Source organism: Sus scrofa, chromosome 3 (assembly GCF_054392235.1).
Source record: "Sus scrofa isolate SSC_HxYL_T2T_F1_AM1 chromosome 3, Sscrofa_HxYL_maternal_Yorkshire_Landrace_v2.0, whole genome shotgun sequence".
In the NCBI taxonomy this organism is placed as follows: Eukaryota; Metazoa; Chordata; class Mammalia; order Artiodactyla; family Suidae; genus Sus; species Sus scrofa.
Window position 1 is genome coordinate 71953157 of NC_139385.1, and position 26492 is coordinate 71979648.

Sequence of the window (26492 nt, forward strand, 5' to 3'; positions counted from 1 at the left end):
TGATGTAGTGGGTGACAGAGAGAGATCTCCAGCTGGTTTGGGTGACATAGTGACATTAATAGAAATAACTAAAGCTACGTGTTAAGCTTTGTGCTAAATGTCTCTCCCTGTGTATCCAGAGCCTTGTCTAGCTTGACTATTTTTCCTAACATTTATCATGCCACCTGACTTCTGTGTGTGTGTGTGTATGTATGTGTGTGTGTGTGTGTGTATAATATAAAATATCCAGGACTACAGCCTGGTCAAGGTGACACGTCAAAAAAGCCGTTGCTGAAAAATCAGGCAGCCTGGCCTTAGAAAGCTCCTAACTCCCTATGGCCTGCACGTCCTGCTCAAGGAGTGTAAGAGGTCAAAGAACCCCTCAGGGCTTCAGGGAGAAAGGTGGAAGCTCCCTGAGGGATTGGCAGAAAAGTTTACTGAGGTGAAGGTGTCACCACAGCAGGGGTGAACTGGCCTTGTGAAGAGAGCCCCAGGCAAGGATGCCCAAGCCAGAGATCTAAGAAAAAAGGCTGTCAGATCTCTGGTAATCTGCAAAGTCAGGGAGGTCAGCCAGGAAAACAGGCTCTGAGTTACACCAGCCCCAGATGCTTCAGTGACAATTGAGTTTCTCCCCAGGGTTGGGGAGGGGGGTGGTTGGAGGAGAAGTTGAATGAAGCCCAAAGAGACTGTTTTGAGCAGGAAGAGACTAAGTTACCTTTAACTGGCTCATCCACTCACTCCCTGTGTGCTGGGGTGGCTGGGCCTCCAAGCACCCTTGGAGAGATCAAGCAAGCTGCATTTCCCCTCCAAATATGGGTCAGAGATTCCCTGAACACATGCAATGTAAAGTCTTTCCCATTTGCTTTGTGTCTTTCTCTTGTCCTGATGTCTGTATGTTTTCTGTGAATGGGGTGTCATAGTCATCACAGCCCCAGTACAGTGAATATCTGAGTGACTATTAATAATGCTCTTTAGGAGTTCCCATTGTGGCTCAGCATTTAAGACTAATATCCACGAGAATGGGGGTTGGATCCCTGGCCTTGCTCGGTGGGTTAAGGATCCGGTGTTTCCGTGAGCTGCAGTGTAGATTGCAGATACGGCTCAGATCTGGCATTGCTGTGGCTGTGGTGTAGGTCGGCAGCTGCAGCTCTTATTGGACCTCTAGCCTGGAAACTTCCATATGACACCGGTGCAGCCTTAAAAAGAAAGCAAAGATAATAATGCTCTTTAGAGAAGTGTGGTTTTGCATGTTGGGTTTCCAGGGAAGCAGACTCAGAAGTGCCTTCATGTGTAGGATGTTTATTAAGAAATGCCCTAGGATTACCTCCTATCAAAGGGGAGGAAGAGAGATAGGGCAGAGGGAAAGTCAAGCTGTGACAGCCTCCTTCCCCCCTGGCACCCTGGGGGCCTCTTGAGGCTGGATTTGTCCCAAGATGGGCAAGACTGCCATTAGAGATGCTGAAGCAAGACTGAAGGACCTGGCCTCTGTCTGCTGACAGGGCCCCAGCCATCTGGGGCATCAAGAGCTCCCTTGAAGGAGAATCTGGACAGTGCCTCACAGTGTCCATCTCCTGGGATTTAGGGTAAGAATGTCTTAGGGCTGGAGTTGGACAGCCAGCTGGAACTCAGTTTTCATGCTGTGCCCCCCTGTCCCCCAGCTTATGCTCTCCTGGGCACCGCCTAGATCATCCTCACCCTGTGCTTCTGACCAAGTCCTGGAGGAATTATTCACCTTGACCTAGGTCAGTGGTTCCCAAGGTGTTATGTGGAGATGTTAATCTGGTCTTTCAAAAGCTGGGTGATGCATATACACAAGTTCATGTACTCTTCCCTCTTCTTTTGTGTGTGTTAAAAAAAAAAAAAATCAATATATCTCCTTAAAGAAAATGTGAGTTGGGGAATTCCCATCGTGGCGCAGTGGTTAACGAATCTGACTAGGAACCATGAGGTTGCGGGTTCGATCCCTGGCCTTGTTCAATGTGTTAAGGATCCGGTGTTGCCATGAGCTGTGGTGTGGGTCACAGATGTGGCTCAGATCCCGCGTTGCTGTAGCTCTGGCGTAGGCTGGTGGCTACAGCTCCAATTAGACCCCTAGCCTGGGAACCTCCATATGCCGCAGGAGCGGCTCAAGAAAAGGCAAAAAGACGAAAAAAAAAAAAAAAAAAAAAAAAAAAAAGAAAAAAGAAAGAAATAAATAAATTAAAAAAGAAAATGTGAGTTGGTATTTAGAGGAGGTGGTATAGAGAAGCAGGTAAGAGTTTGGATTTTGAAGTTACGGTATGTGAGTTTTATTTTGCTTTGTTTTTTGGTGCCCACAGCAAGCGGAAGTTCCCAGGTGAGGGATCAAATATATGCCACAGCAGCAACTTGAACCACAGCAGAGAAAACAAAACACTGGGTCCTTAACCACTGAGCCACCAGGGAACTCCTAGAGTATGTGAATTTGAATCTAACACCTAAGAGGCAGTGACCTTGGGCAAGTATCTTGACCTCCCTATGTTGTGCTCTGCTTCCCTGAACAAGGGCAGGATAGTTAGGACAGACAGGAACACTGAGAGATGGGCATCTCCATGCAGTTATTTTATGGAGAAATAGCAAGAATGAAGCCCAGAATGTTTGTTTTGTTTGTTTGTTTGTTTTTGGCTTTTTAGGGCCACATGTGCGGCACATGGAGGTTCCAAGGCTAGGGGTTGAATTGTGGCTATAGCCGCTGGCCTATGCCACAGCTACAGCCACGCCAGATCTGAGCCCCATCTGTGACCTACACCAACAGCTCATGGCAACACTGGATCCTTAACCCACTGAGGGAAGCCAGGGATTGAACCCACATCCTCTCGGATCCTAGATGGGTTCATTAACCCCTGAGCCACAAAGGGAACTCCCCCAGAATGTATTTTTAAAAGTTGTATCTGGATGTATAGGACCAACTGGAGAAAATAATTTTATTGCTGCTCTACTTCTGGGAGACTGTAAAACATATTTTTCTCTGTAGATGTGCATCTGTCCTGGGCCTAAGCATGTCCTTACACACTGGGAGAGAAGCTGACCCTGGGCTGAAATTCTGGGCCACGAAGAAGTTCCATCTTAGGAAGATGGAAAGCAGATCTCTGAAGCCCTAGAAAGGATGACTTATGGCCTTATGGTGAGAGGGGACCCGGGCAAAGATTCTTCCTCCCTAAGTTTACTAGTGTTAGTCTGTGAGGCTGGGCCCCATATTGATCGTCATTCAGGTGGCCAAAAACCCTGCAATTCTGGGAAACAACAGACCTTTGGCAAGAAATGGAAGAAGCAGGGACAAATAGCCTCCCCCGCAGCTTAGTTATAAAAGTATCAGTTGCCAGATGCCAGGGCAGAAGTCGAAGTCTGGGGCACTTTTGGGGACCAGATGGGGGTCAAGGCAGATACAGCAGAGAGATGGTGGCTGGGGGTGCTGCCAGCATGTTGCATCTCTTGGAAGGGACCAGCCAGTTTGGGCCTAACAAACAAGTCAGAGTTACAAAAATAATAATCCCCAGGGATTCCTCGCACTGACTTTCTTCCCTGCACTCTCCTCCACATGGTTGGTTACTCGTGATGGTGAGAAACTACTCGCACGTCGTGAGGCGGAGGGTGCTATAGCTGTCAGGAAGAGTGGGGAGATTGTCAGGTTTTGATGTGCGAGGCATGCTCGCAACTGGACAAGCCACAGAGTGAGCTCTCAAAAGCATTTAGTCCAAAAAAAAAAAAAAAAATGGAGTTGCCTCGTGGCCCAGTGGGTTAAGGATCCAATATTGTCACTGTTGTGGCTCAAGTTCTGTCCCTGACTCGGGAACTCTCGCATGTTGTGGACACAGTAAAAAAAAAAAAAAAAAAAAAAAAAAAAAATCATTAAAATTAAATAAATTATAAATAGGGGAGTTCCTGTTGTGGTGCAGAGGAAACATATCTGACTAGTATCCATGAGGATGTGGGTTCGATCCCTGGTGTCGCTCAGTGGGTTGGGGATCCAGTGTTGCTGTGTGTTGTGGTGTAGGTTGCAGACATGGCTGGGATCCTGAGTAGCTGTGGCTGGGGTCTAAGCTGGCAGTTGTAGCTCTAATTCGACCCCTAGCCTGGGAACTTCCATATCCCGCAGTGCAGCCCTAAAAAGAAAAAAAAAAAATTATAAATACGTACTTGGTATAAAAAAAAAAATTCAACAATACAGAAGCACGGAGAGTAAAAATAGAACTCCCGGAGTTCCCGTCGTGGCGCAGTGGTTAACGAATCCGACTAGGAACCATGAGGTTGCGGGTTTGGTCCCTGCCCTTGCTCAGTGGGTTGATGATCCGGCGTTGCCGTGAGCTGTGGTGTAGGTCGCAGATGCAGCTGTGTGTGTGTGCGCTTGCTTGCTGCGTTGCTGTGGCTCTGGCGTAGGCCGGTGGCTACAGCTCCAATTCAACCCCTGGCCTGGGAACCTTCATATGCCGCGGGAGGGGCCCAAGAAATAGCAACAACAACAAGAACAACAACAAAAAAAGACAAAAGACAGAAAAAAAAAAAAAATACTCCCTTCCCAGAAGTCACCAGTTTGGGGAGTTCCTGTAGTGGCGCAGTGGTTAACGAATCCAACTAGGAACCATGAGGTTGCGGGTTCGATCCCTGCCCTTGCTCAGTGGGTTAACGATCCGGCGTTGCCGTGAGCTGTGGTGGAGGTTGCAGACACGGCTCGGATCCCGAGTTGCTGTGGCCCTGGCATAGGCTGGTGGTTACAGCTCCGATTTGACCCCTAGCCTGGGAACCTCCCATATGCCACGGCAGCGGCCCAAGAAATGGCAAAAAGACAAAAAAACAAACAAAATAAACAAATAAATAAATTTACTGGATCTTAAGTGAGAACCAAAGCTGCAAAAAAAAAAAAAAAAAAAAAAGAAGAAGTCACCAGTTTGGTGAGTGTCGTTTCATTCTGGAACACAAAGATCTTCCTCATTTGTTCAAAAGGTCATATAACTTTTCATGACAAGGATTGTTTTGAGATTTTTCCATCCTTCTAATGTGTCAGCCAGCCCAGCCTGATGATTCCCAAACTACAGTGCGTGTGTGTGTGTGTGTGTGTGTGTGTGTGTGTGTGTGCGCTTGCTTGCTTGCTTGCTTGCACATATGTGTCAATATTTCCTTAGGACAGATTCCTACAGTGGAATTTCTAGGTCAAAGTGCATGCACATTTGAAATGGTGCCGAACTGCCTTACACAAAGGCTTTACATTCCTGCTGAATATTGCCACGCTTTCGCTTTTGCCAATTTAAGTGAAAAAATGTGCTTAGTTTTATTTTGCTTTACTGAGGGAACATTTTATGTTATCTTTCAAATTGTGGTAAAATATACATAACAAAATTGACCATTTTAATCATTTTTGAGTGCAGCCTTCTGTGAAGCTAAGTCTGTTCTTACTGACGTGCAACCATCACCACCATCCTTCACCCAAAAGTGATTTGCTTTTATTTGATTGGTTAGTGGAGGCTGTGCTTCCTCTTTAACTACGACTGTGTTTTTCTTTCTCTTTCTTTCCTCCCCCCCATGTTCTCCCCTCCCCCCTCCCTTCTTCTCTTTCTTTAGTCTCTTTATGATCTTTGCAGATTTTCTAACTGGCTTATGTCTTTTTTTCTCTCTTGCCTTTTTTTTTTAAGTTATGAGCTTTTACTGGTGATAACCCATATGGGAAAAGAATCTGAAAAAGAATGGGTGTGTGAATATGTCTAACAGAATCACTTTGTGGTGCAGCAGAAATTAATACAACATTGTAACTCAGCTATACTCCAATAAAACTTTATTTTTTTTAGGGATTTGTGTCATAATTTTATTTACAAACATATCTAGTATGTTGAGTTCAAGAATTTGATCCTTTTTTCAGCGACTGCACCTCTTCATATCTGCTACTCTTCATATCTGTCTCCTGGATTATTTTTTAAGCAATTGGTGTCTTACTATAAAGAAAGGTGCGGCAAATCCAGATCCAAAATTCAGAGTCATCCTGAACTTATAATAATAAGTTTAAAATAATAATAATTATTTTATAATATTATTTTATAATAATAAACCACTGGTTTTCCACTTAAAATGGCAAATTCTTCCCTCAACCCTCCTCATAGTGATGCCTATAGACCACAGACGTTGGGAACCTCTGGATACTCTGTCCTAACCTAGCACTGTTGGAAGCTCTGCAAAAGGCACAGAGACCAAAGTTCCAATAAAACTTTAAAAAATGAAAAAAAAGTCATGAGCTTTTCTATATGATGGCTGCCATCTATTTTCAGTTTGATCTAATTTGCTTGGCTCCTCCGGTGTTACAGTAGTCCTGCTCTTTACATCTTTACAAGACAAGCATTATTAGTCCCATTTTGCAGATGAAGAAGCTAAAGTTTACTGAGGTTACATGAGATGACTTAATTCGCTGAAGGACACAGGGATAATAAGTGGCAGAGAGGAGATGCAACTGCCTGTCTGTCTGGCTTTTTCACAGTTTTGGACCAAAGGGAATCTGCCTGAGGCAGCAAGACTCTGCTAAGGGTGGGGAAGACTAGCAGCGGGGGGGTGGGGGGTAGGGGGCTGGAAAGGCCAGGGAGGGTTCAAGATACCTCAGGGGGAGGCCAGGGTAAAGGAGTTTGGGGGGGATCTAGAGTAAGTGGCTGATTCTTACCATGGAGATGAAAGACAGGCTCTCCTCTTCCCCTACTGCTCTTGCTTCAAGAAGGACCATCCAAGTACCTTTTTTTCGTTTTTTCTTTTCTTTTCTTTTCTTTCTTTCTTTTTTTTTTTTTTTTTTTTTCTTTTTTTAGGGCCACACCCACAGCATGTGGAAGTTCCCAGCTGAGGGGTAGAATCAGAGCTATTGCTGCCTGCCTACACCACAGCCACAGCAACACTGGATCCTTAAGCCACTGATGGAGGCCAGGGATCCAATCTGCATCTTCATGGATATGGGTTCTTAACCCACTGAGCTGCAACGGGAACTCCATCAAAGCACATTTGAATTGGGGTGTCTGGTGGCTGCTGAGTAGAGGCCAAAGGGTGTGGTTTGGAGGCTTTTTATAGGCACTGATTACAGGGAAGTTTCAATTTTTTTTTTTTTTTTTTTTTTTTTTTTTACTAAGTCCACACCTGCAGCATATGGAAGTTCCCAGGCTAGGGGTTGAATCCACAGCAACCTGGGGCATATCTGTGGCCTACATAGCAGCTCGAGGCCCTACCAGATCCTTAACCCACTGAGCTAGGCCAGGGATCCAACCCACATCTCATGGATACTAGTTAGGTTCTTAACCTGCTGAGCTACAACGGGAGTTCCTCCAGGAAAGTTTCTTTTGTTCCTTTTTCATCCATAGCACAGGGGCCAGGGATCAAACCTGTGCCACAGCAGTAACAACACTGGATCCTTAAACCCCTAGGCCACCAGGGAAGTCCCCAGGGAAGTTTCTTGTTCTTCCTCTTGGTAGGTTTCACATCCTTGATGTCACTTCACTTTTCTTCATCGCCTGCCTGAGCCTGGCCCCGGGGCCTCACAGTCTCTCCTTACTGGTCTCACCACTTCCACTCTCACTTCCTCCAATCTCCCCTCCCCTGCAGTCCACGTGATAGTTCTAAAGGGGACATTTGTTTGTGCAGCTCTTCTGCTTGGGATGCTTGGGTGCTCAGCAGTGCCTTGCGGGTGGGAGCCGATTAACCCACCCAGTGCAGGCGCTTCACCTGCTGACTCCTGCCACCACCCTGTCTCCCTGTCACAACGTGGGTCAGTGTGTCCATCAGGCTGAATTCCATGAGACGGCCAACTCTCTCTCATGCCTCAAGGCCTTTGCCTGCGCTGTTCCCTCTCTTTGGAATGCTGTTCACCCGCTAACTCCTACTCAAATTGTAGGTCTCTGTTAAGATAACATTCCACTGAGAGGCCCTCCCTGGAAGCATGGGCTTAGTTGTGGGTGGCCATGGACCTTTGCTTCACCCATCCTACCATCTTGTAATTTTCTTTTTGTCTGTTTCTTGATCCTGGCTGCACATAGCATCACCATGGCTGCTTTTAAAACACTGATACTTGGCAAATGAACCTATCTACAAGACAGAAACAGACTCACAGACATAGACTTGTGGTTGCCGGGGGGATGGGGAGAGAGTGGGATGGGCGGGGAGTTTGCAGTTAGTAGAAGAAAACTAGTACTTAGAATGGATAAGCAATGAGGTCCTACTGTACAGCACAGGGAACTATATCCAGTCTCTTGGGATTGACCATGATGAAAGGTAATATAAGAAAGGGAAGGTGTATATATAAGTATGACCAGGTCACTTTACTGTATAGCAGAAATTGGTAGGACACTGTAAATCAACTATACTTTAATAACAAATATTCAAAAAAAAAAAAAACCAGAAACATGGATGCTTGGGCCACAGCTCTCAGAAGATTTCTAGTTAATTAAACAGGGGTAGGGCCTGGTCTTTGGTAGTTTTGAAAATTCCCCAAGTGATTCTGATGTGTTTCCAGGGAAAGAAACAAAAGCTTCATTGCAAGCTCCATGAAGTCAGGGGTCCTGTGTGTCAGATTCATGATTTTTATATTTTTTATTTATTTTTTTTGCTTTTTACAGCCACACCTGCGGCACATAGAGGTTCCCAGGCTAGGGTTCGAATCAGAGCTATAGCTGCCAGCCAACACCACAGCCACAGCAATGAAGGATCTGAGCTGCATCTATGACCTACACCACAGCTCACAGCAATGCTGGATCCTTAACCCACTGAGTGAGGCCAGGGATTGAACCTGTACCCTCATGGATACTAGTTGGATTCATTTCCCCTGAGCCACAATGGGAACTCCCCAGGATCGTGATTCTAAACCCCTCACCTGACATTGAATTAAATGCTCATGTATTTAGTAAGCATGTTGAAGAAATGAATGAACTGGTTTCTACAAGGGATGCAGGAACTGCTGGGGACAAGATACAATGCACACCAAACTTAAGTTGGGTAGCAAGCTAGAGTTTTTGAAATGGTCTAGAGAACCAATTGTCTTGGAGTTCCTGTTGTGGTTCAGTGGGTTAAGTATCTGACTATTATCCAATCGGATGCAGGGATTGATCCCTGGCCTCTCTCTATAGGTTGGGGATCTGGCATTGCCACAAGCTGCAGTGTAGGTCACAGATGCGGTTGGGATCTGGTGTTGCTGTGGCTGTGGTGCAGGCTGGCAGCTGCAGCTCCAATTTGACTCCTAGCCTGGGAACTTCATATGCCCCAGGTGTGGCCCTAAAAAGAGAAAAAAAGTGTTTGCTAGGACTGGGTTCTTAGCGACAACTTCACTGGGGAAGGAGTTGTTTCTGAGCTCTCAGAGGTTGTTGTAGAATTCATTTCCTCACGCTGTAGGACTCATGGCAACCTGCTTGTCAAAGACAGCAATGGAGGGAGAGTTTGTCAAGCCTGGCACTCCATGGACACATTCCTTGGTTAGAAGCATTCTTGCCACATTCCATTGATTAGAAGCAAGTCACAAGTCCAGTTCACCCTCAAGGAGAGGGGGTTAAACAGAAGTATGAACAGTAGGAGGCAGCTGTGTTGACTGTTCTGGGAAACCTGCCATGTGGTAAGTGACTCAGGACTTGGATGGCTGCAGGCTGGCCAAGCTGGGCAGGGCAAAGGCACAGAGGTGAAGTGGAAGCCATGGCAAACCCTTTGTGTATCATGAAAACTTTGCTCTTGAGGAAAGATCTCATTCTTGGGAAAGAGCAAAAAGACATTCAGGGTAATGGGTCTGACTAAGGCAGGAAGATCTACCTAAAAATATTATCCCTATACTAGACATTTCAAACTTAGTGTCTGACAATATCTTGGGCCTTGAATCAAATTCTAGTAAATTTAAAATATTTGAAATTATATAGATTATGTTCTCTGAGTATAATGGAGTTAGATTAGAAATCAGTAACAACAAATGCTAGGAAAAATCCATAACTTGGAAATTAACCAACATACTGCTAAACTACCCATGGTCAAAGAAAAAAAATCACCAGGGAAATTAAAACTTTTCAAAAATCTGTGTGATGCAGCTAAAGCAGTGCTTTGAGGGAAATTTAATATTTATATTAGAAAATAGGAAAGTTTAGGGAGTTCCCATTGTGGATCATCAGAAACAAATCTGACTAGCATCCATGAGGACACAGGTTTGATCCCTGGCCTGGCTCAATGGGTTAAAGGTCTGGCGATGCGGTGAGCTGTGGTGTAGGTCGAAGACACGGCTCAGATCCTGTGTTGCTGTGGCTGTGGTGTAGGCTGGTGGCTACAGCTCTGATTTGACCTCTGGCTTGGGAACCTCTATATGCCTGTGGTGGTGCCCTAAAAATACAAAAAAAAAAAAAAAAGGGAAAGAAAATAGGAAAGTTAAAAAGTCAATGATCTAAGTTTCCACCTTCAGAAGCTAGAAAAAGAGCCAAGTAAACCCAAAGAAAGTAGAAAGAAATAATAAAGGTAAAAGCAGAAATCAAAGTAATAGAAAAGATACAATAAGAGAAAATTAATAAGCTCAGTCATGTTTTCCACGTATTATTCCGCCCCCTCTATCCTTTAGCCACAGCTGACTGGGTGAGAATTCATTTAAGTGGGGGAAAGAGTGTGAAATTATAGTCAATTACTTCCTTTTGAGTTCATGCTTGCATCGCACAGAGAATTTTTTTTTTTTTTTGCCAGTAGGTGGCAGCGCTGGCCCCTTGAGAATCCCGACAGGCTGCATTCGGGGGTCCGCTGGGGGACCAATGATTGCCGCAGGCATGAAAAGAATGAGTCATTTCAAGAATGGAGCGAGGCAACACCAGAAAGCAAATCCTCACTCGAATCTACAACAGGAAGAAGAGATTTCAGACACACACACACAGACACACACACACACACACACACAGACACACACACACACACAGACACACACACACACTTTCCTTTTCCCTCCTGAAGCCTTAACACCCACCCCCACCCCCGCCCCCGCCGCTGTGGAAACAAAGCTTGAAAAACGTGCCTTTTAAAACCTGGGCCTTGGAGGCTCAGGAAACCCCTCCTCCCATTGTGTGCAAATCCGAGCCACTCTCTCCCACCCCCTAACCAAAGTTTCCTTCAAATTCCCCAAATTATCGGGATTTAAAACAATTAAGGTACCCTGCCTACGAATGCTCCGTTAAACCCCGCTCGGAGGTTAAACACGCACGAGGCTAGGCTGTAAACGGAGGTGGTGGAGCGAACCCGGGCTTTGGGTGGGGGAGGCCCGGCACAGCTAGTCGCTTTTATCATTTTTTTTTCTTCCTGAAGGGTCCCTGCTGTGAAAAGTCCCTTAGGGAGTTTGGAGCTGAATGAGACCTACTGCATTTTGCAGACTTACTCTGTGCGTCACCCGAGGTGATTTTCCAAAAAGTCATTTAATCTTTGCAGTCAACCTTCGAGTTCGCTGTTAACATCCTTCCAGTTAACTCCCCCAATCCCTTTAAGAGGGCAGCTAATGGAGTGCCTGGCTTCTGTGGTTCCCGATTTTAAGTGAATGCACACACGGACTACTCCCCTCTTTTACTGACAAAATTTCCAATTGTATTAAAAAACTTGCCATTTAAAATAGACGTTCATTTATTTTTTTGGTCTGTCCATCAAGAGTCTTGGCAACATGAACGCAGACGTAAAGACAGTAGCCAGTACGATTTTCCGCAGAATTTAGAAGACTGTCCTGGGGCCCCCCCCTCTGCCCTTCGGGCCGGCTGACGAAGTGGCCGGTGGCCGGGACAGGGTTTGGGCGGGAGAACCGGTGGCCGGCGTTCCCGCGGCCACCTCAGCGCGGGGCCGACGGGCGGCGGAGGGGTTGGGCGGGGTCGGGGTCGGGGTCTACCCTACGTGGCCGCCGCCGCCGCAGCCGAGGGACTCGCAGGGCCTCCGACCGAAGGCTGCCGGAACAAGCGGGCGAGAGGCGCGGGGCCACTAACAAGCGCCCCCGGCCCCTCGAGCCCCGTGAGCCATGGCGGGCGCCCGGCGAGTCCGCCGCTCCACAGCGAGTGGCTAGCCGGGCCTGGCGGCCACTGCTGCCTACCCTCTTCCTTCTGCTCTCCGGGCTTCGGAACTGCGGAGAGAAGGATGAGCCCCTGAAGCTGGTTCCTGCAGCCCGCCCTCTGCCTGCTGCCCGCCCTCTGCCTCCTGCCGGCGAGCGCAGCCCCTGCGCTCGGCGCCCCCGCCTACGCCAACTGCGAGCTCAAGCCCCAAGTAAGGAGCGTAGCGGGCGCGGTGGTCTCCCGGCCCCTCTGGGGTGGTTCCTTTCCCAATCCCTCTGAGCACCCGGTGCACTCGGACCCCCAGCCCACTCTGCGGGCTGGGTGCCCACCTCGCTTGGCGGCGCCTCCTGGCTTGCGCCTCCCGCCGCGCCCCCGGATGTCCTTTTCCAGCTGAGTCGCAGCCCTCTGACCACGCGAGACCCTGTCCCCAAGCTCTTGCCGTTCGACAGCCGAAGTGAGTCCCGGGCAGGGTGGCTCGGGTCTCCCCCGCCTCCTTCGCGGGCATTTGGGCGATGAATCCGCGAAGACCGAGTGGGCCCCAGACTCGGGTACATTTACTTTGAGGTTTGTCTGCCGGCTTTCCCCTAGCATTTCATTTCTGCTCTTATCGAAATGCTAATAGCCCCCAGCAGCTGCTTGATTTAACCTTTGTCTATTCAGTGCCTGAGTTAGGAGGAATTTGGGGGAGTTTAAGTCACTCCTCTCGTTTTACTGATATGGGAAACTGAGGCTCAGAGAGGGACTTATATGCTCCAGGTCACAGAGCGCATTCGTAGAGAGACCGAGTCTGACAGCCTAGCGTTCCTGTACTGAGCGCCTCCTTCGATCTTCTCAAAAGCGTTTTGGGGTGAGGAGAGCAGAGGTCCATTGACCTGCCCGGGTCCACCCCGCCCCATGGGAGCAGAAACCGAGAGGAAAACCCGCACGTCTGTTGTCTCCCAGGCTAGACCTCTTTCTAGACGAGCGTTTTCTTTTCCTGATCAATTTTCTTACGCTCAGAAATTTCTTGCCATTCTTAAGTCCCTCGCTTCTGAGCGCTGTGGACGTCCAATTTTGCGAGATTGCATCGGTGGATCCGATCTATGTGGCTCCCTGGCGCTGGGGAGGGTGATCATAGGCCGTGAGCCTTCGGGTGCCAGAGTTAAGCGGTCTGCCCACTTTCGGTGACAGCTGCGCAGCATCCAGAGCCGACGCTACCTCTATCCGTGATATTATTCATCCTCCAAACCGCAAAGGTTAGGGTGGCCTCTTTGAGCCATTCCTGAAGCACTGGGCTACTCCGGGAGCACGGTGTGCTGCAGACACGCAAGGACTTTCCCCTCCAGGAAGGCAGGACGCAGGGTGGCTGGAGAGGGAAGTCGGACACCAGGGAAAGTTCCAAACTCTGCTGAGGTGTGGCCCCTGCGGGCTTGTTATACAAAGCAGAAGTCCATCCTTTTGTATGAAAGCAGAGTGCCTTGCACTTTTGCCAGTCTCTTACCAACTCATAATTATATTATCCAGTGAGTCTTGACAAGTCTCTGTTTTTCTCGTCTCTTGAATCTGTCTCAGTGGGTCTTTTATTCCATCAGTTCTCAAACTTTTTGGTCAGGAGCCCACTACATTCTAAAAAAGTATTGAGGACTTCAAAGAGCTTTTATTTTTATGGCTTAATGGACATGCTTATTAAAACATTTATGTGAGCTAACAGAAATATTAGTAAATCACAAGAATGCAAGTGCCATTAACCATCGGAGGACGATGTTATCTAGAAATCTGTAGCCTCTGGAATATTGTATTTGTACACTTGAGAGAGAATGAAAGTGAAAGAGGAAGATATCTCAGTATTATGATGAAAATACCTCTGACCCTACAGCCTGCTTGAAAGGGACTTGGGGAAATTCACAGGTTTCTGGAACACACTTTGAGAACTGATGTTCTATTGGATGGGCAGACTGCCTTGTCCTGGGCGAAGGTCAGAAGATCAGCCAGTGGCGGGGCTGTCTGCTTCACTTGCATGCTGTAGAGGGCACTCACTGTTGGGTGGGTTCCCCAGCGGGTAGGGATATTGAGAATGTAGAATGATGCTCTGGAATCCAGTCTCCAATCTGGGTGTGGTGACTTCCTCCTGCAGCATTCTGGGAGGACCGTGGCTCCCTAGCTGGTTTGGTTTTCAACTTTGGTTAATCATTAGAGGGGTCTTCTGAGCCCAGGTCTGCCACAGACAAAGGAGGCTTGACCCTGAGCACCACACAGATTGAGTCACTACCTTATCAACACGCAAACAGAACTCTAGAGAGTTCTTTATTGTTCCTACCAGTGTCCTTTCACGCTTTCTGTTTTTTCCCTGCAGATATCCACATGCTGTGCCCACACTTCCATCCTGGCTTTACACAAATTCTCTCAACGAGACTCTTCCCAATTACCTATTAAAGATTATGTCACGCCCCTACCTCATTCTCCTGCCTCCCCACCTCCACCCTCCTATCTGCTTTTACTGCTTTATTTTTCTGTGTGACACTTAAAACCACCATCTGATAAAAATTTTTGTTTATTGCTTCCCCTTCCCCATCCCAGTCTTCCCAAGAGTAGGAATTTTTGTCTGTTTTGTTTGCTGCTTCATCTCAGTGCATGCAAGGGTGCCTGGCTGGGAGTTCCCTGGTGGCCTAGTGATTAAGGATCTGGTGTTGTCACTGCTGTGGCATGGTTTCCACTCCTGGCCTGGGAACTTCCACATGCTATGGTACGGCCAAAAAAAAAAAAAAAAACAAAAAACAAAAAACAAAAAAACCTGGCCATAGTAGTCTGCTCAACAAATATTTGTTGAATGAAAAGGATAAATTAGAAGTTCCCATTGTGGCTCCATGGGTTAAGAACCCAACACAGTCTCTGTGAGGATGCAGGTTTGATCCCTGACCTTGCTCAGTGGGTTAAGGATCTGGTGTTGCTGCAAGCTGCAAAGTAGGTCGAAGATGCAGCTCAGATCCGGAGTTGCTGTGGCTGTGGTGTAGGCCTGCGGCTTGCAGCTCCAATTTGACCTCTAGCCTGGGAACCTTCATATGTTGGAGGTAGGGCTGTAAAAAGAAAAAGAAAAAAAGAAAAGGCCAACTTACCTGAGGATCATTCTAGCTGGTCTGCTGAATGGTACACTTGAAATAGAGCAGTTAATTATCTCAGGTCCAGGGGCTGGGATGGAAGGAGCTGAGTGGGGCCATGGTTTAGGCCCATGGCCCACATTACACAAGCCTTCATTGTGCTTCTTTGTTTCTTTTGTGTGTGTGTGTGTGTGTGTGTGTGTGTGTGTGTGTGTGTGTGTGTTTAGGGCTGCACTCGAGGCATGTGGAGGTTCCCAGGCTAGGGGTTGAATCGCAGCTACAACTGCCGGCCTACGCCACAGCCACAGCAACGCAGGATCCAAGCTACATCTGTGACCTACACCACAGCTCACCGCAACACGGGATCCTTAACCCACCGTGCGAGGCCAGGGATGGAACCCAAGTTTTCATGGATGCTAGTCAGGTTCGTTAACCTCTGAACCACGACAGACACTCCATGCTTCTTTGTTTCATTGCATGGATTATGCACGTGTGTGTGTGTGTGTGTGTGTGTGTGTGTGTGTGTGTTAAAATCTCTGGTAATTCAGTCGACAGAACTTTTGTCTCTGTCATCCATAAACATGGCTTTTTCTTTGGAAAGAAATGTTAATGGTGTTAAGGTTTTTTTTTTCTTTGAAATCCCAGCAGAACGTTAAGATACAAGGCTCCCTCTGGTAGCCTGTGGGGGCCACCTTTTCAGTGAAAAGGGAGGTGGTAGACCAAGCTTGTTCTTTTATCTTTTGTGGAGACAAATAACCCTTCCCTGCGGGTGTCAGTGTGAAGGAGCAGCTGCAGATCAGTGCAGCCACCTAGGGGCTTGCCTGTGGGCAAAGGCAAGGTGAGTGCTCCCTGCTCAGAAGCCCTGAACACCCTTCCACCTGAAGGGCCTGGTAGGGGGATGTCAGTGGCCAGGGTGGGGGACAGGCTGCCCTCCCAGGTCAGAACAGAACTCCATTTATTGAAGAAACACTACAAGATAAGGATCCTGTCTTTAAAAACACTTTAAAACCCCTGGCTTTAAAAAAAAAAAAAAAAAGAAAGAAGGAAAGAAAGAAAAGGGGAAAAACCCTTTAGGCTGTGTTCTCCTGAAAAGAGAGAATGGGGAAAAGCGGCATTTAAAGGAGATTTAAAGATGTCGGTGGGAAGGAGTTCCCTGGTGGCCTAGTGGTTAAGGATCCAGCTGTGGCATGAGTTCTATCCCTGGCCTGGGAATGTCCTGAGTGCTGTGCGTGTGGCCAAAAAAAGAGATGTCAGTGTGGATTCATCTGGACAGGTCATTGGGGCCCAAAGAGGGGCTGGACAGCACCTTTCTAGATGAGGTGTCAGGTGACACTCCCCAGATTGGGTGCACCTCGCAGAGTAGGAATTGCAAAAGACATGAGTCTAAATCTGGAGTGAAGCCTGTTGCATGTTAAGGCTGCATAATGTGGTGTTTAAAACCTGGCACTCAGGAGCCAACCTGCCTGGCCTCAAATCCTGGCTCTGCTCCTTAGCAGTGATGAGACCTTGGGTAACGGGAATAAACCTCTCAAACCTGTTTCTCCATCTGCTGATGACCAGAGTCTTACTTAGTGTGTATCTACTCTCCCTCTTCCTCTCTTCCTAATCTCTCCTGTGTGGGCACCAGGCAGGCCTTCCGCCCCCTATGCCAACTGTTCTTGTCCAGGTCCCCAGTGACCTCGGTGTTACTCCATCCAGAGGTCAGTTGTCAAATCCTAGACTTAAGATTTGGTATATCAGCCACACCCGACCCACTGGCTTACTTACTTATTTATTTATTTATTTATTTTTGGCTGCCCAGCAGCATATTTGAAGTTACTGGGCCAGGCATCAGATCCCAGTCCCAGTTGTGGCCTATGCCACAGGTGTGGCAACACCAGATCTTTAACCCATTGTATGGGGCTAGGGATTGAACCTGCACCCCAGCACTCCAGAGATGCTTTTGATCCTGTTGCACCACAGCGGCAACTCCAGCATGGTCTTATTTTCTCCTTCCTCAAGCTCTTCCTTCAATCCTGCTTTTCTTTTTTCTTTCTTTCTTTTTCTTTTCTTTTCTTTTTTGTCTCTTTAGGACCTCACCCATGGCATATGGAGGTCCCCAGGCTAGGGGTCAAATTGGAGCTACAGCTGCCGGCCTACACCACAGCTCACAGAAACACCAGATCTTAACCCACTGATTGAGGTTAGGGATTGAACTCATGTCCTCATGGATACTAGTTGGGATTGTTTCCTCTGAGACACAACAGAAACTCCCCAATCCTGCCTTTCTGATTTTTCCCCAGTTGTCTCACTGGGTTCTTCCCCCTTTTTTTTTTTTTTTTGCTATTTCTTGGGCCGCCCCTGCAGCATATGGAGGTTCCCAGGCTAGGGGTCGAATCGGAGCCATAGCCACAGGTCTACGCCAGAGCCACAGCAACGCAGGATCCGAGCCGCGTCTGCAACCTACACCACAGCTCACAGCAACGCCGGATGGTTAACCCACTGAGCAAGGGCAGGGACCGAACCTGCAACCTCATGGTTCCTGGTCGGATTCGTTAACCACTGCGCCACGACGGGAACTCCCCGGTTCTTCCCTTTTTTGAGCTGCTATTCTTTCCCTTGACTTCACAAAGTTAGACCATTTCATTTAAAAAACAAAAAAGGAGTTCCCATTGTGGCTCAGTGGAAATGAATTTGACTGGTATCCATGAGGATGCAGCTTTGATCCCAGGCCTCGCTCAGTGGGTTAAGGATCTGGCGTTCCCGTAAACTGTGGTGTAAGCCACTGGTTACAGCTCTGGTTCAACCTCTAGGCTAGGAACCTCCGTATGCCTCAGGTGGAGCCCTAAAAAAAAGGCAAAAAAAATGTGAGCAGTTTTCAGTGAAAAGATCATACAGTGACCCTTTTTTCTAGACTAACACTAGTTGAAAAGTCAACAAGAAGATAAATAATGAACTAAAAATGGACACATACAGTTGAACAGACTTTGTTTCTGAAGCGAAGTTAGGTATTTTGAGGTAGGATGGGACCTTAGGGAGATTAAGTGTATTGGGCAGAAATAAGCCAAAACTAAACCAAAATAAAACGGGCCTGTTCCCAAGTGGCCAGCACTGCTTGGGCTGCTCAGCTGATGCCCTTTGTGGAGAATTGTGGGCTTGTTGGCCTCTGACCTCACCCCACCTTTATCTTACCGCACTCCCCCCCCCCCCCGATTTTTACCTGCTGGCCTCTGCTCTCATCTGAGTGGACAAATGGTATTTTTGTGAACAGGGGAACAGGTAGAGAAAAGAAGGTTGAAGGCTGTGAGAATCGGGCCCCTGCCTCAGCCAGTTCCACCCTCATCGGTCTTATATTTTGAGAATCTTTGTAACAGGCCACTTGAGAACGTTTGCCATTGCTTAAAACAGTAGCACAGAAGTGTAACTACCAGTTGATTCTCATCTTTGGTGGATTCCACGCCTGTGAATTTGCCTACTTGTTAAGATTGATCTGTCACCTCAATGCTGGTCATGCCTTCCTGGTCATGTGCAGACATGCCCAGAACTGGGACAAATTCTAGTGGCCTGATGCACATGCTCCCAGCTGAGGTCAAATGAGTCAATGCTCTGCCTTGTGGCTTCAGCTCCCAAACTAGAAACAAGTAAACAAGTGTACTGGTTGTGGTCTACTTGGTGCTGCTTTTTTTTTTTTTTTTTCTCTTCATTTTGGTGCTTTTTATAGACGATTTCATTGTCTAAAACAAACTCAGGCCTAGTGCTGATGTGCTGTCTGGTGCTCCTAAGCACAGGAAAGCAGTGATGTGCCCACATGAGTTAGATGAGCTTCATTCAGATACGAGTGATAGTGTTGTTGGCTGTGAGTTCAATGTTCATGAATCAACAACATATATTAAAGTACGTTTCAACAGAAGCACACAGAAAACAAGGTTATATATTGACGTGTTGGTGAAAATGTCTTGACCAGAGGCTCACAGGAACCTAACCTTGTATTTCCCCTAGGAGCAATCGTTCAGCATTTGGTAAGTCAGTGCTCAGAGTAACTCTATAGAACATAACTACAACAAATCATGAGAATTGATTGTAAATTGAAACTCAACAACCCAGGAAAACCTGTTACTTAAAAGGCTGCTGAAATGAAGCCTTTGTAAAGAGAATACATTCCAAATTTTCTTTCCTATAAAACCTGAATATTCACATTTCTGGTTGCTTAATGTGTGGCTCATCCCATGCATGTGTCTGACCTTTACATTTGAACTTGAGGGCTGCCTTGTGCACAGACTTCTTTGCACAGTCTCTCTTAAGAAACTAATGTATCATAAATGCCCACTGTTGAGTCTAAGAGACATTCGGGGCTAAAGGGCATAGCGGCCTGGTCTCAGGTGGATGTAACCACTGCTCAGCCCATAAAACTGCTGGGCGAGTATCCAGGAAACACCACCCAGTTCTCTACTCTTGAACCAGAAGACTTTTGTAAGAGAGAAATGCAGTAGGACAATCCATATCCTCAAGGGACTGGGGCAAACCGTGAAGTCAGGGGTTCGTTAGGACGGTGGTGTCAACCTTGGCTACCCACTGGAGTCACCAGGAGAGCCTTAAAAATATCACCTCTGATCCCAAGCCACTGCAGTGACAATGCAGGATCCTTAACCTGCTGAGCTACCAGGGAACTCCAAGAATCCCCTCTTTTACTCCTGTTCAGTTGCTTGAGCCAGTATGGGGCAAACTCAGAGGTGGTGATTGTCTTGCTTTCTCATGTTTAATCAACATTTTGATGGAAGAGGGTAAAGGATGCTAAGATTCCGGCTGCATTGAGGACCTCTGCTTCTGGCAGGTGAATCTACCTAGACTCAAAAGTCCAAGTCCTGTTTTGACCATTTTTCTCCTGCAGGGTGACTTGTCTCTCTCATTCACTGCTCAAGTTCCTGACCCTCCCTAGCATATCTCCATGTTGTCACTTTTCCTTTTAGCAAAGTGAATTGAATTCCTTCTTGTGGACCATCAAGCGAGACCCACCGTCTTACTTCTTTAGCGCGATCCATGTCCGTACACCCGGGTTTGGGACTTCATCCCTGACAACTCCAAGGAGGCTTTCCGGCAGAGCTGGACCTCATGGACCCCTCTACCATCTCAGCCCTCACCAGCTGTCAGATGCTGCCCCAGGGTGAGAACCTCCAGGACATGCTCCCCAGGGACATCTACTGCCATCTCAAGCGCCACCTAGAGTACGTCAAGCTCATGATGCCCTCATGGATGACCCCTGACCAGCGCCGGAAGGGTCTCTATGCAGACTACCTCTTCAGTGCCATTGCTGGGAACTGGGAGCGGAAGAGGCCCATCTGGATCATGCTCATGGTCAACTCCCTGACCGAAGCGGACATCAAGTCCCGTGGGGTGCCCGTCTTAGACCTGTGCCTTGCCCAGGAAGCCAAGCGGCTGAGGAAACAGACGGGGGCAGTGGAGAAGGTGGAAGAGCAGTGTCATCCATTGAATGGGCCGAACTTTTCGCAAGAAAGATCCTCTTTGTTTGCAGGACTTGGTGGCAGTTGATGGTGTAGCTGGGCCTATTGAATTACAATACTGTGGGAAATGGATCAAAAGCCCAGCTGACCTAAAAATTGCCTTTGCTCAAGAAGTTACTCTGGGGAGTTCCCCTCATGACTCAATGGTTAACGAGTCTGACTAGCATCCATGAGGACGCAGATTCAATCCTCAGCCTTGCTCAGTGGGTTAAAGATCTTGTGTTGCTCCTTTGATTTACTGCGTTCAGAACAAGAATTAAAGATAGGCAACCTGAACTCTCTCAACAACTTTGAAGAGATAAAGCACTGGGGAAAGACACTACTGGATGCTCCAGGACTGCTTACAAAGTTGTTCTGAACAGACCACTAATGAGAAGCATTTTATTAATCCAGTATCCACTTGGCATGATTCTTCTTGGGTGAGGGAACGGCTAGGAGTGAAACTAAGTGGAATAAGCAAGGGGTTTTGAAACTGCATAAACGTTATTGTTCTTGCTACATAGGAAAGCAAATGTTTTCTTCACTGGTAGCTGAGATTCTTGCCAAATGAGACAAGAGGGACCAGGTAAACCACAACAGGTTCAATACAGCCGGCTTACTGCAAGATAACCTACTCTATAGAACCTTAACTATATACCCCCAATATAGCTCTGAAATACCAATGGGTGTTCCCATATGCTCAATTCAAACTGCGCTCATTTTTTCACACATCTATTCCTTAGCCTCATGTGGTATTCTGAGGCACTTTTGGGATAAGTGGCACCTGAAAAATGGGGAGATATCTCCCAAACAACTGAGGATCTCAGAGCTGGAAGAGAACCTGATGATAATCTTCTCTCCCTTCTTTTCTTTCTGATGAGAAAACTCACCTCACTGAAAATCACATGAGAAGGGACTACTTGCACTGCAAGGCTGCATGCAGAGTTTGAAAGTCTAGTTTAAGTGGTCCCTGTCAAACCTCATATCCAACCAACTGGATGCAAACATGTCAGGCACAGAAATCTCTGCTATACCTGGCCTACTGGCACGGTTCAACTGACCATTCCCTTTCATTCAGTAATGCTGGGTGCTGGGTGCCGGGAGCCAGGGCTTAACAGCACAGGCATACCCCTGCCCTCAGAGAGCTTGCATTCCCTTGGGTAGACATGCAACAAACAGGCAGATAGACAGTGGTAATTTGTGATAAATGCTCTAAAGCAGACGCATTATGTTTAATTCATTGAATTTACCATAGATCTTAAAGTGGGGAAGGAGATGGCAAAAACTAACTTTAATTAAGGAAACTTTCCAAAGAAAAGAAAATCATGGACTTGAAGAATAGACTTGTGGTTGCCAAGGGGGAAGGGGAGGGAATGGGTGGGACTGGAAGCTTGGGGTAAATAGATGCAGAATGACGCCTTCGGAATGGATTAGCAACGGGATCCTGCTGTGTAGCACTGGGAACTCTGTCTAGTCACTTATGATGGAACACGTAATGTGAGAAAAAAGAATGTGTACTGTATGTGTAACCAGGTCGCCATGCTGTACACTAGAAAAAAAAATATAAATAAATGATTAAAAAAAAAGAAAAAAAAAAAAAAAAGATTTGGTGTTGCTGCGGCTGTGGTGTACGGCTGGCAGCTATAGCTCCTATTCGACCCCTAGCCTGGGAACCTCCATATGCTACGAGTGCGGCCCTAAAAAGCAAAAAAAAAAAAAAAAAAAAAAAGAAACAAACAAAGAAAGAAAATTACTCTGGGGATGATAAAATACACCTGTTAGTTATATCACTTATTTGTGTATTACCAGGAAAGAAAACCTGTTTTTTCCTGTCACATATTTCTGTTTTAAGTCATTCTTCAAGAACACAAATGCAATGGAGTTCGCTGGCAGCTCAGCAAGTTAAGGATCAAGCACTGTTATTGCTCTGGCTCTGATTACTGCTGTAGCTTGGGTTTGATCTCTGGCCTGGGAACTTCTACATGCTGAGAGCACAAAAAAAAAAAAAAAAAAAAAGATAATAATAATAAATGAATGCTAGACTGCCTGTCTTGGGATGTGGCCTGGCTCTCCAGAAGCTTCTTAGTCCTATGGTCCTACCTCTAATCCCCACTCCAAGGATAACCATCTGCACTCCAGGAATAATCCTGATCCTGAAAACCTTTGAGCATAAGTTGGTTTGACTGTTTTAGAACTTCGTTCGCATCATGGAATTACCCAGTATGCTTGGCTTCTTTTGCTTAGTAGTACCTTTGTGTACCCATGTACTTTGTGTAACCAAGTTGTACTTGTTTGTGGTTGATTCTCATTGTGGGGTGAATTTTGGGGTGGTGGTTGGTGGAGTTTCCCTTCTTAGTAAGCAAGACCATTTGTGCCCATTTTGCTGGACCACGAGCCCTAACTCACGCCCTTGGGCCCCTGTCTTCTCCTGCCCAGGGGAGGGGTGGCTGGCTCCTTTCTCCTCATTCTGTTGCTCCCTCCCCATAGTTCTGAAGGAGGACAGCCATGGGTGCCGACCACACAGTGAGACGAGGAGATGGCCCGGCCCTGCAGCCTCTGGAGTCCACTCCCGCAGCCAGCTGCCAGGAAGAGGCAGAGGGCAGAGTTGTAAGGAGAACTGGGGTCCCTTCCTGTGGGCTCCCCACCCACCTCTCAGATTGTGGGGTGGAGGCAGCTCGAGACAGAGGCTGGAACACTCCCCATAGTGGAGGATGCCCTGGATCCAAAGTCAGATGAACCGGGGTTAGAATTTCCACCCTGTCACTTACTGGGGGGTGACTTTGAGTAGCTTCATGTCTCTGAACTTTTGTTCCTCATCTTTCAAACATATGCATACATATATATAGTCTTTCTAGGGCTGCACCCACAGCATATGGAGGTTCCCAGGCCAGGGGTCAAATTGGAACTGTAGCTGCCGGCCTATGCCACAGCCACAGCAATGCTAGATCCTTGCCCATGATCACATAGTTAACACATGGGGGAGTTTTTTTTGTTTGTTTGTTTTTTGTTTTTTGTTTTGGCTGCACCTGAGGCATTCAGAAGTTCCAGGGCCAAGGATCAAACCTGAGCCACAGCAGTGACAATTTTGGATTCTTATATTTTTTGTCTCTTTAGGGCCGCGCCTGCAGCATATGACATTTCCAGACTAATGGTTGGATTGGAACTACAGCTGCCAGCCTACACCACAGCCACAGCAACGCCTGGTCTGAGCCGCGTAGTTGATTAGTCTTTCTGATGGGAGTGAAACATTCTTGAATTTCTGCTTTACTGGGAATTTTATCAGAAGCAGTTGTTGCTTTTAGTGGAAGCAGTTGTTGAATTTCATCAAGATCTTTTTTCTTTTGTTGTGATCTGTGGTGATGTTTTTTAAAAAAATGTTGAGATATAATTGATGCATAACATTATATTAGTTTCAGATTTCCATTTCCAAGGTCAGGCACCACCAAGTATCTACATACAACATAAAGACTTGATATTTGTGTATATTATGAAATGATCACCACAGCAAATCTAGTTATCATCTTTGGCTATCTATAATTACAAAAGTCTTTTTTTTCTTGTAATGAGAACATTTTTTTTTTTTTTCTTTTTAGGGCCACACTGTGGCTGTGGTAGTTCTCCGGCTAGGAGTGGAAACGGAGCTACAGCTGCTAGCCTACACCACAGCCATAGCAACAGCAGATCTGAGCTGCGAGTGTGACCTACACCACAGCTCACAGCAACGTTGGATCCTTTAACTCACTGAGCATGAGGCTGGGGATTGAACCTGCATCCTCATGGTTACTAGTCGGATTTGTTTCCACTGAGCGTCAGTGGGAACTCCCAGGAGAACTTTTAAGATTTACTGTCTCAGCAACTTTCAGTGATGTCTTAGAACTGTCTTTGTTTGATCTCTATTTGTAGATGTCCCAGTATTAAATCATCCCTACCCGGCTGGCCCTAAACTTCAAGGACCAGGGTATGAGCTTATAAGAGTTACCCTCATAGCCACCCATTTCTATATACTTTTAACACACCCATTAAATTCCTGTTGAGCATGGTGCTACATGAAAAAGTTAAAGTGGGAGTTCCCGTTGTGGCGCAGCAGAAACTAATCTGATTAGGAACCATGAGGTTTGGAGTTCAATCCTTGGCCTCGCTCAATGGGTTAAGGACCCCATGTTGCTGTGGCTGTGGCTGTGGTGTAGGCTGGCAGCTGTAACTCCGATTGGACCACTAGCCTGGGAAGCTCCATATGTTGCAGATGCAGCCCTAAAAACAAAAAAAGAAAAGTTTTGGAGTTCCCGTTGTGGCTCAGTGGTTAATGAATCTGACTAGGAACCATGAGGTTGTGGGTTTGATCCCTGGCCTTGCTCAGTGGGTTAAAGATCTGGCATTGCTGTGGTTGTGGTGTAGGCCGGCGGTTACAGCTCTGATTAGACTCCTAGCCTGGGAAGCTCCACATGCCGTGGGTGCAGCTCTAGAAAAAAAAGACAAAAAGACTAAAAAAAAAAAAAAAAAAAAAAAAAAAGTTAAGGTGTAATCTGGTTGTTGCTCCTTAGAACCTGAAATCTTTATAATACCAGCTTCTCCATGGCAGGACTCATCACTGTTTTTCTAGGATTTAGCACCACGTCAGCATATAGTAGATGCTCAGTAAGCTTCTATGGGGTAAGTGGTTGAAGGAGTCTCTAACTTTGCATGGAGAGGGATCGGAAGGCCTCTTCTAGATCCCTCGTGATTCCATTATTTCCTCACCTCTCTTTCTCTCTTCACTGTTTCCCTATTATCTGAGAACTGTTTCCTTTAGCTACTTTGATTTGGCATCAGAGAAGGAACGCCTCCTTCCTGTCCATGGATTTGATCCTGCCATCCCAGGGCAGACGCCACCCTTACCCTGCAGGGTAGAGTCCCGTTTCGATGCCTGATCTTTTTCACCCAAAGTTCCTGCCTGCTTGGTACCACTGGCTACCTCGCCTTTCCCCGTGTGAAGAATGCACATGAGCTCAGAGCTGGAGGCTCAGCCGTGGGTCTCACCTCACTTCCCTCCCCTTCTGCATAGGTGGGTCCCTGTGAAAGATTGATGGTTCCTTAGAGAAGTGATCTTTCTGAATCTCATTTCCAAGGTCAGGCACTGCCAGGCATCTATACACAGACTTCAGATGTGACACCTTGTCTGCTTCCTCTGAGGAGCTGACTGGAATGACTGCCTAACCACAGGCATCTCCTGCCTGCTTCCTCAGTGGTGTGGGGGCTGTCAAGTTCAGGTGGGATGGGAATTTGAGGCAGCCCAATACCCTTGGTGTTGGAGTCTGTCCCTGGGACCCAGTCACACTAAGGTTTGGGGTCTGAGTCACAGGATCTGAGAGCTAATATGCATGCAGCCAAGAGGGCTGGAATGGCCCTCTGCTTTCCACACACAAGGCCTCATCTCTGGACTTCCCGTATCCTAAGAAGTAGTTGGATGTAAAACCCAAAAGTACGCTTTAGATGAGACATGTGTTCTTATTATCTGAATTGCTGTTGGCAAAGAATTGTTCCTTTGTTATTGATTACTCCTGCCAATAGATGGCACTAACATATTTCATACTTGCCCCATCAGCTGTCACTCTCTAAGGTCCAGCAGTAGATGTCACTACCAATTCCTGCCCTCTTTACCTCAAGATCCTAATAACTCACCCTTTTGGCTGAAAAGCATCCTCCCCCCACGTTTTTTTTTAGCACAGTGAAAACTTAAACAGTGTTTGGGTCCAGTGGACATACTTGCGGGTCTTATGAAAAAATGCATTTCTGGAGTTATAGTTCAGGGAGTTGGGGAAGATGGAGATCTTTTTTCTTTGGGGAATATTCTCTTTAGGTGGGTCAGTCACTTAGTAGAGGACATAACTGGTTCTAGGGTGGAGCCCTGGAAAGGTCCAGGGCAGGGCAGTGTGGGAGAGGCAACCTCTGCCCACAGGAGATGGTGGTCTGGCTGGCCAGAT

The 26492-nt window shown here is 47.0% G+C and overlaps 1 protein-coding gene, 1 long non-coding RNA gene and 1 pseudogene across 3 annotated transcripts in view; 1 reads left to right on the forward strand and 2 right to left on the reverse strand.

Moving 5' to 3' along the window:
- Positions 1-26492, reverse strand: part of LOC146404708 (uncharacterized) — a 618617-nt gene that overhangs the window by 108517 nt on the left and 483608 nt on the right. The window lies entirely within an intron of this gene.
- Positions 5896-7749, reverse strand: LOC146404709 (cytochrome c oxidase subunit 7C, mitochondrial pseudogene; annotated as a pseudogene).
- The window catches only part of TRABD2A (TraB domain containing 2A), a 54330-nt gene continuing 36051 nt past the window's right edge, over positions 8214-26492 (forward strand). Inside the window, 6 exon segments of the mRNA XM_085016191.1 lie at positions 8214-8223; positions 11650-11983; positions 12081-12192; positions 20002-20071; positions 20074-20124; positions 20127-20537. Coding sequence (XP_084872317.1) covers positions 8214-8223; positions 11650-11983; positions 12081-12192; positions 20002-20071; positions 20074-20124; positions 20127-20537 — 988 coding nt within the window.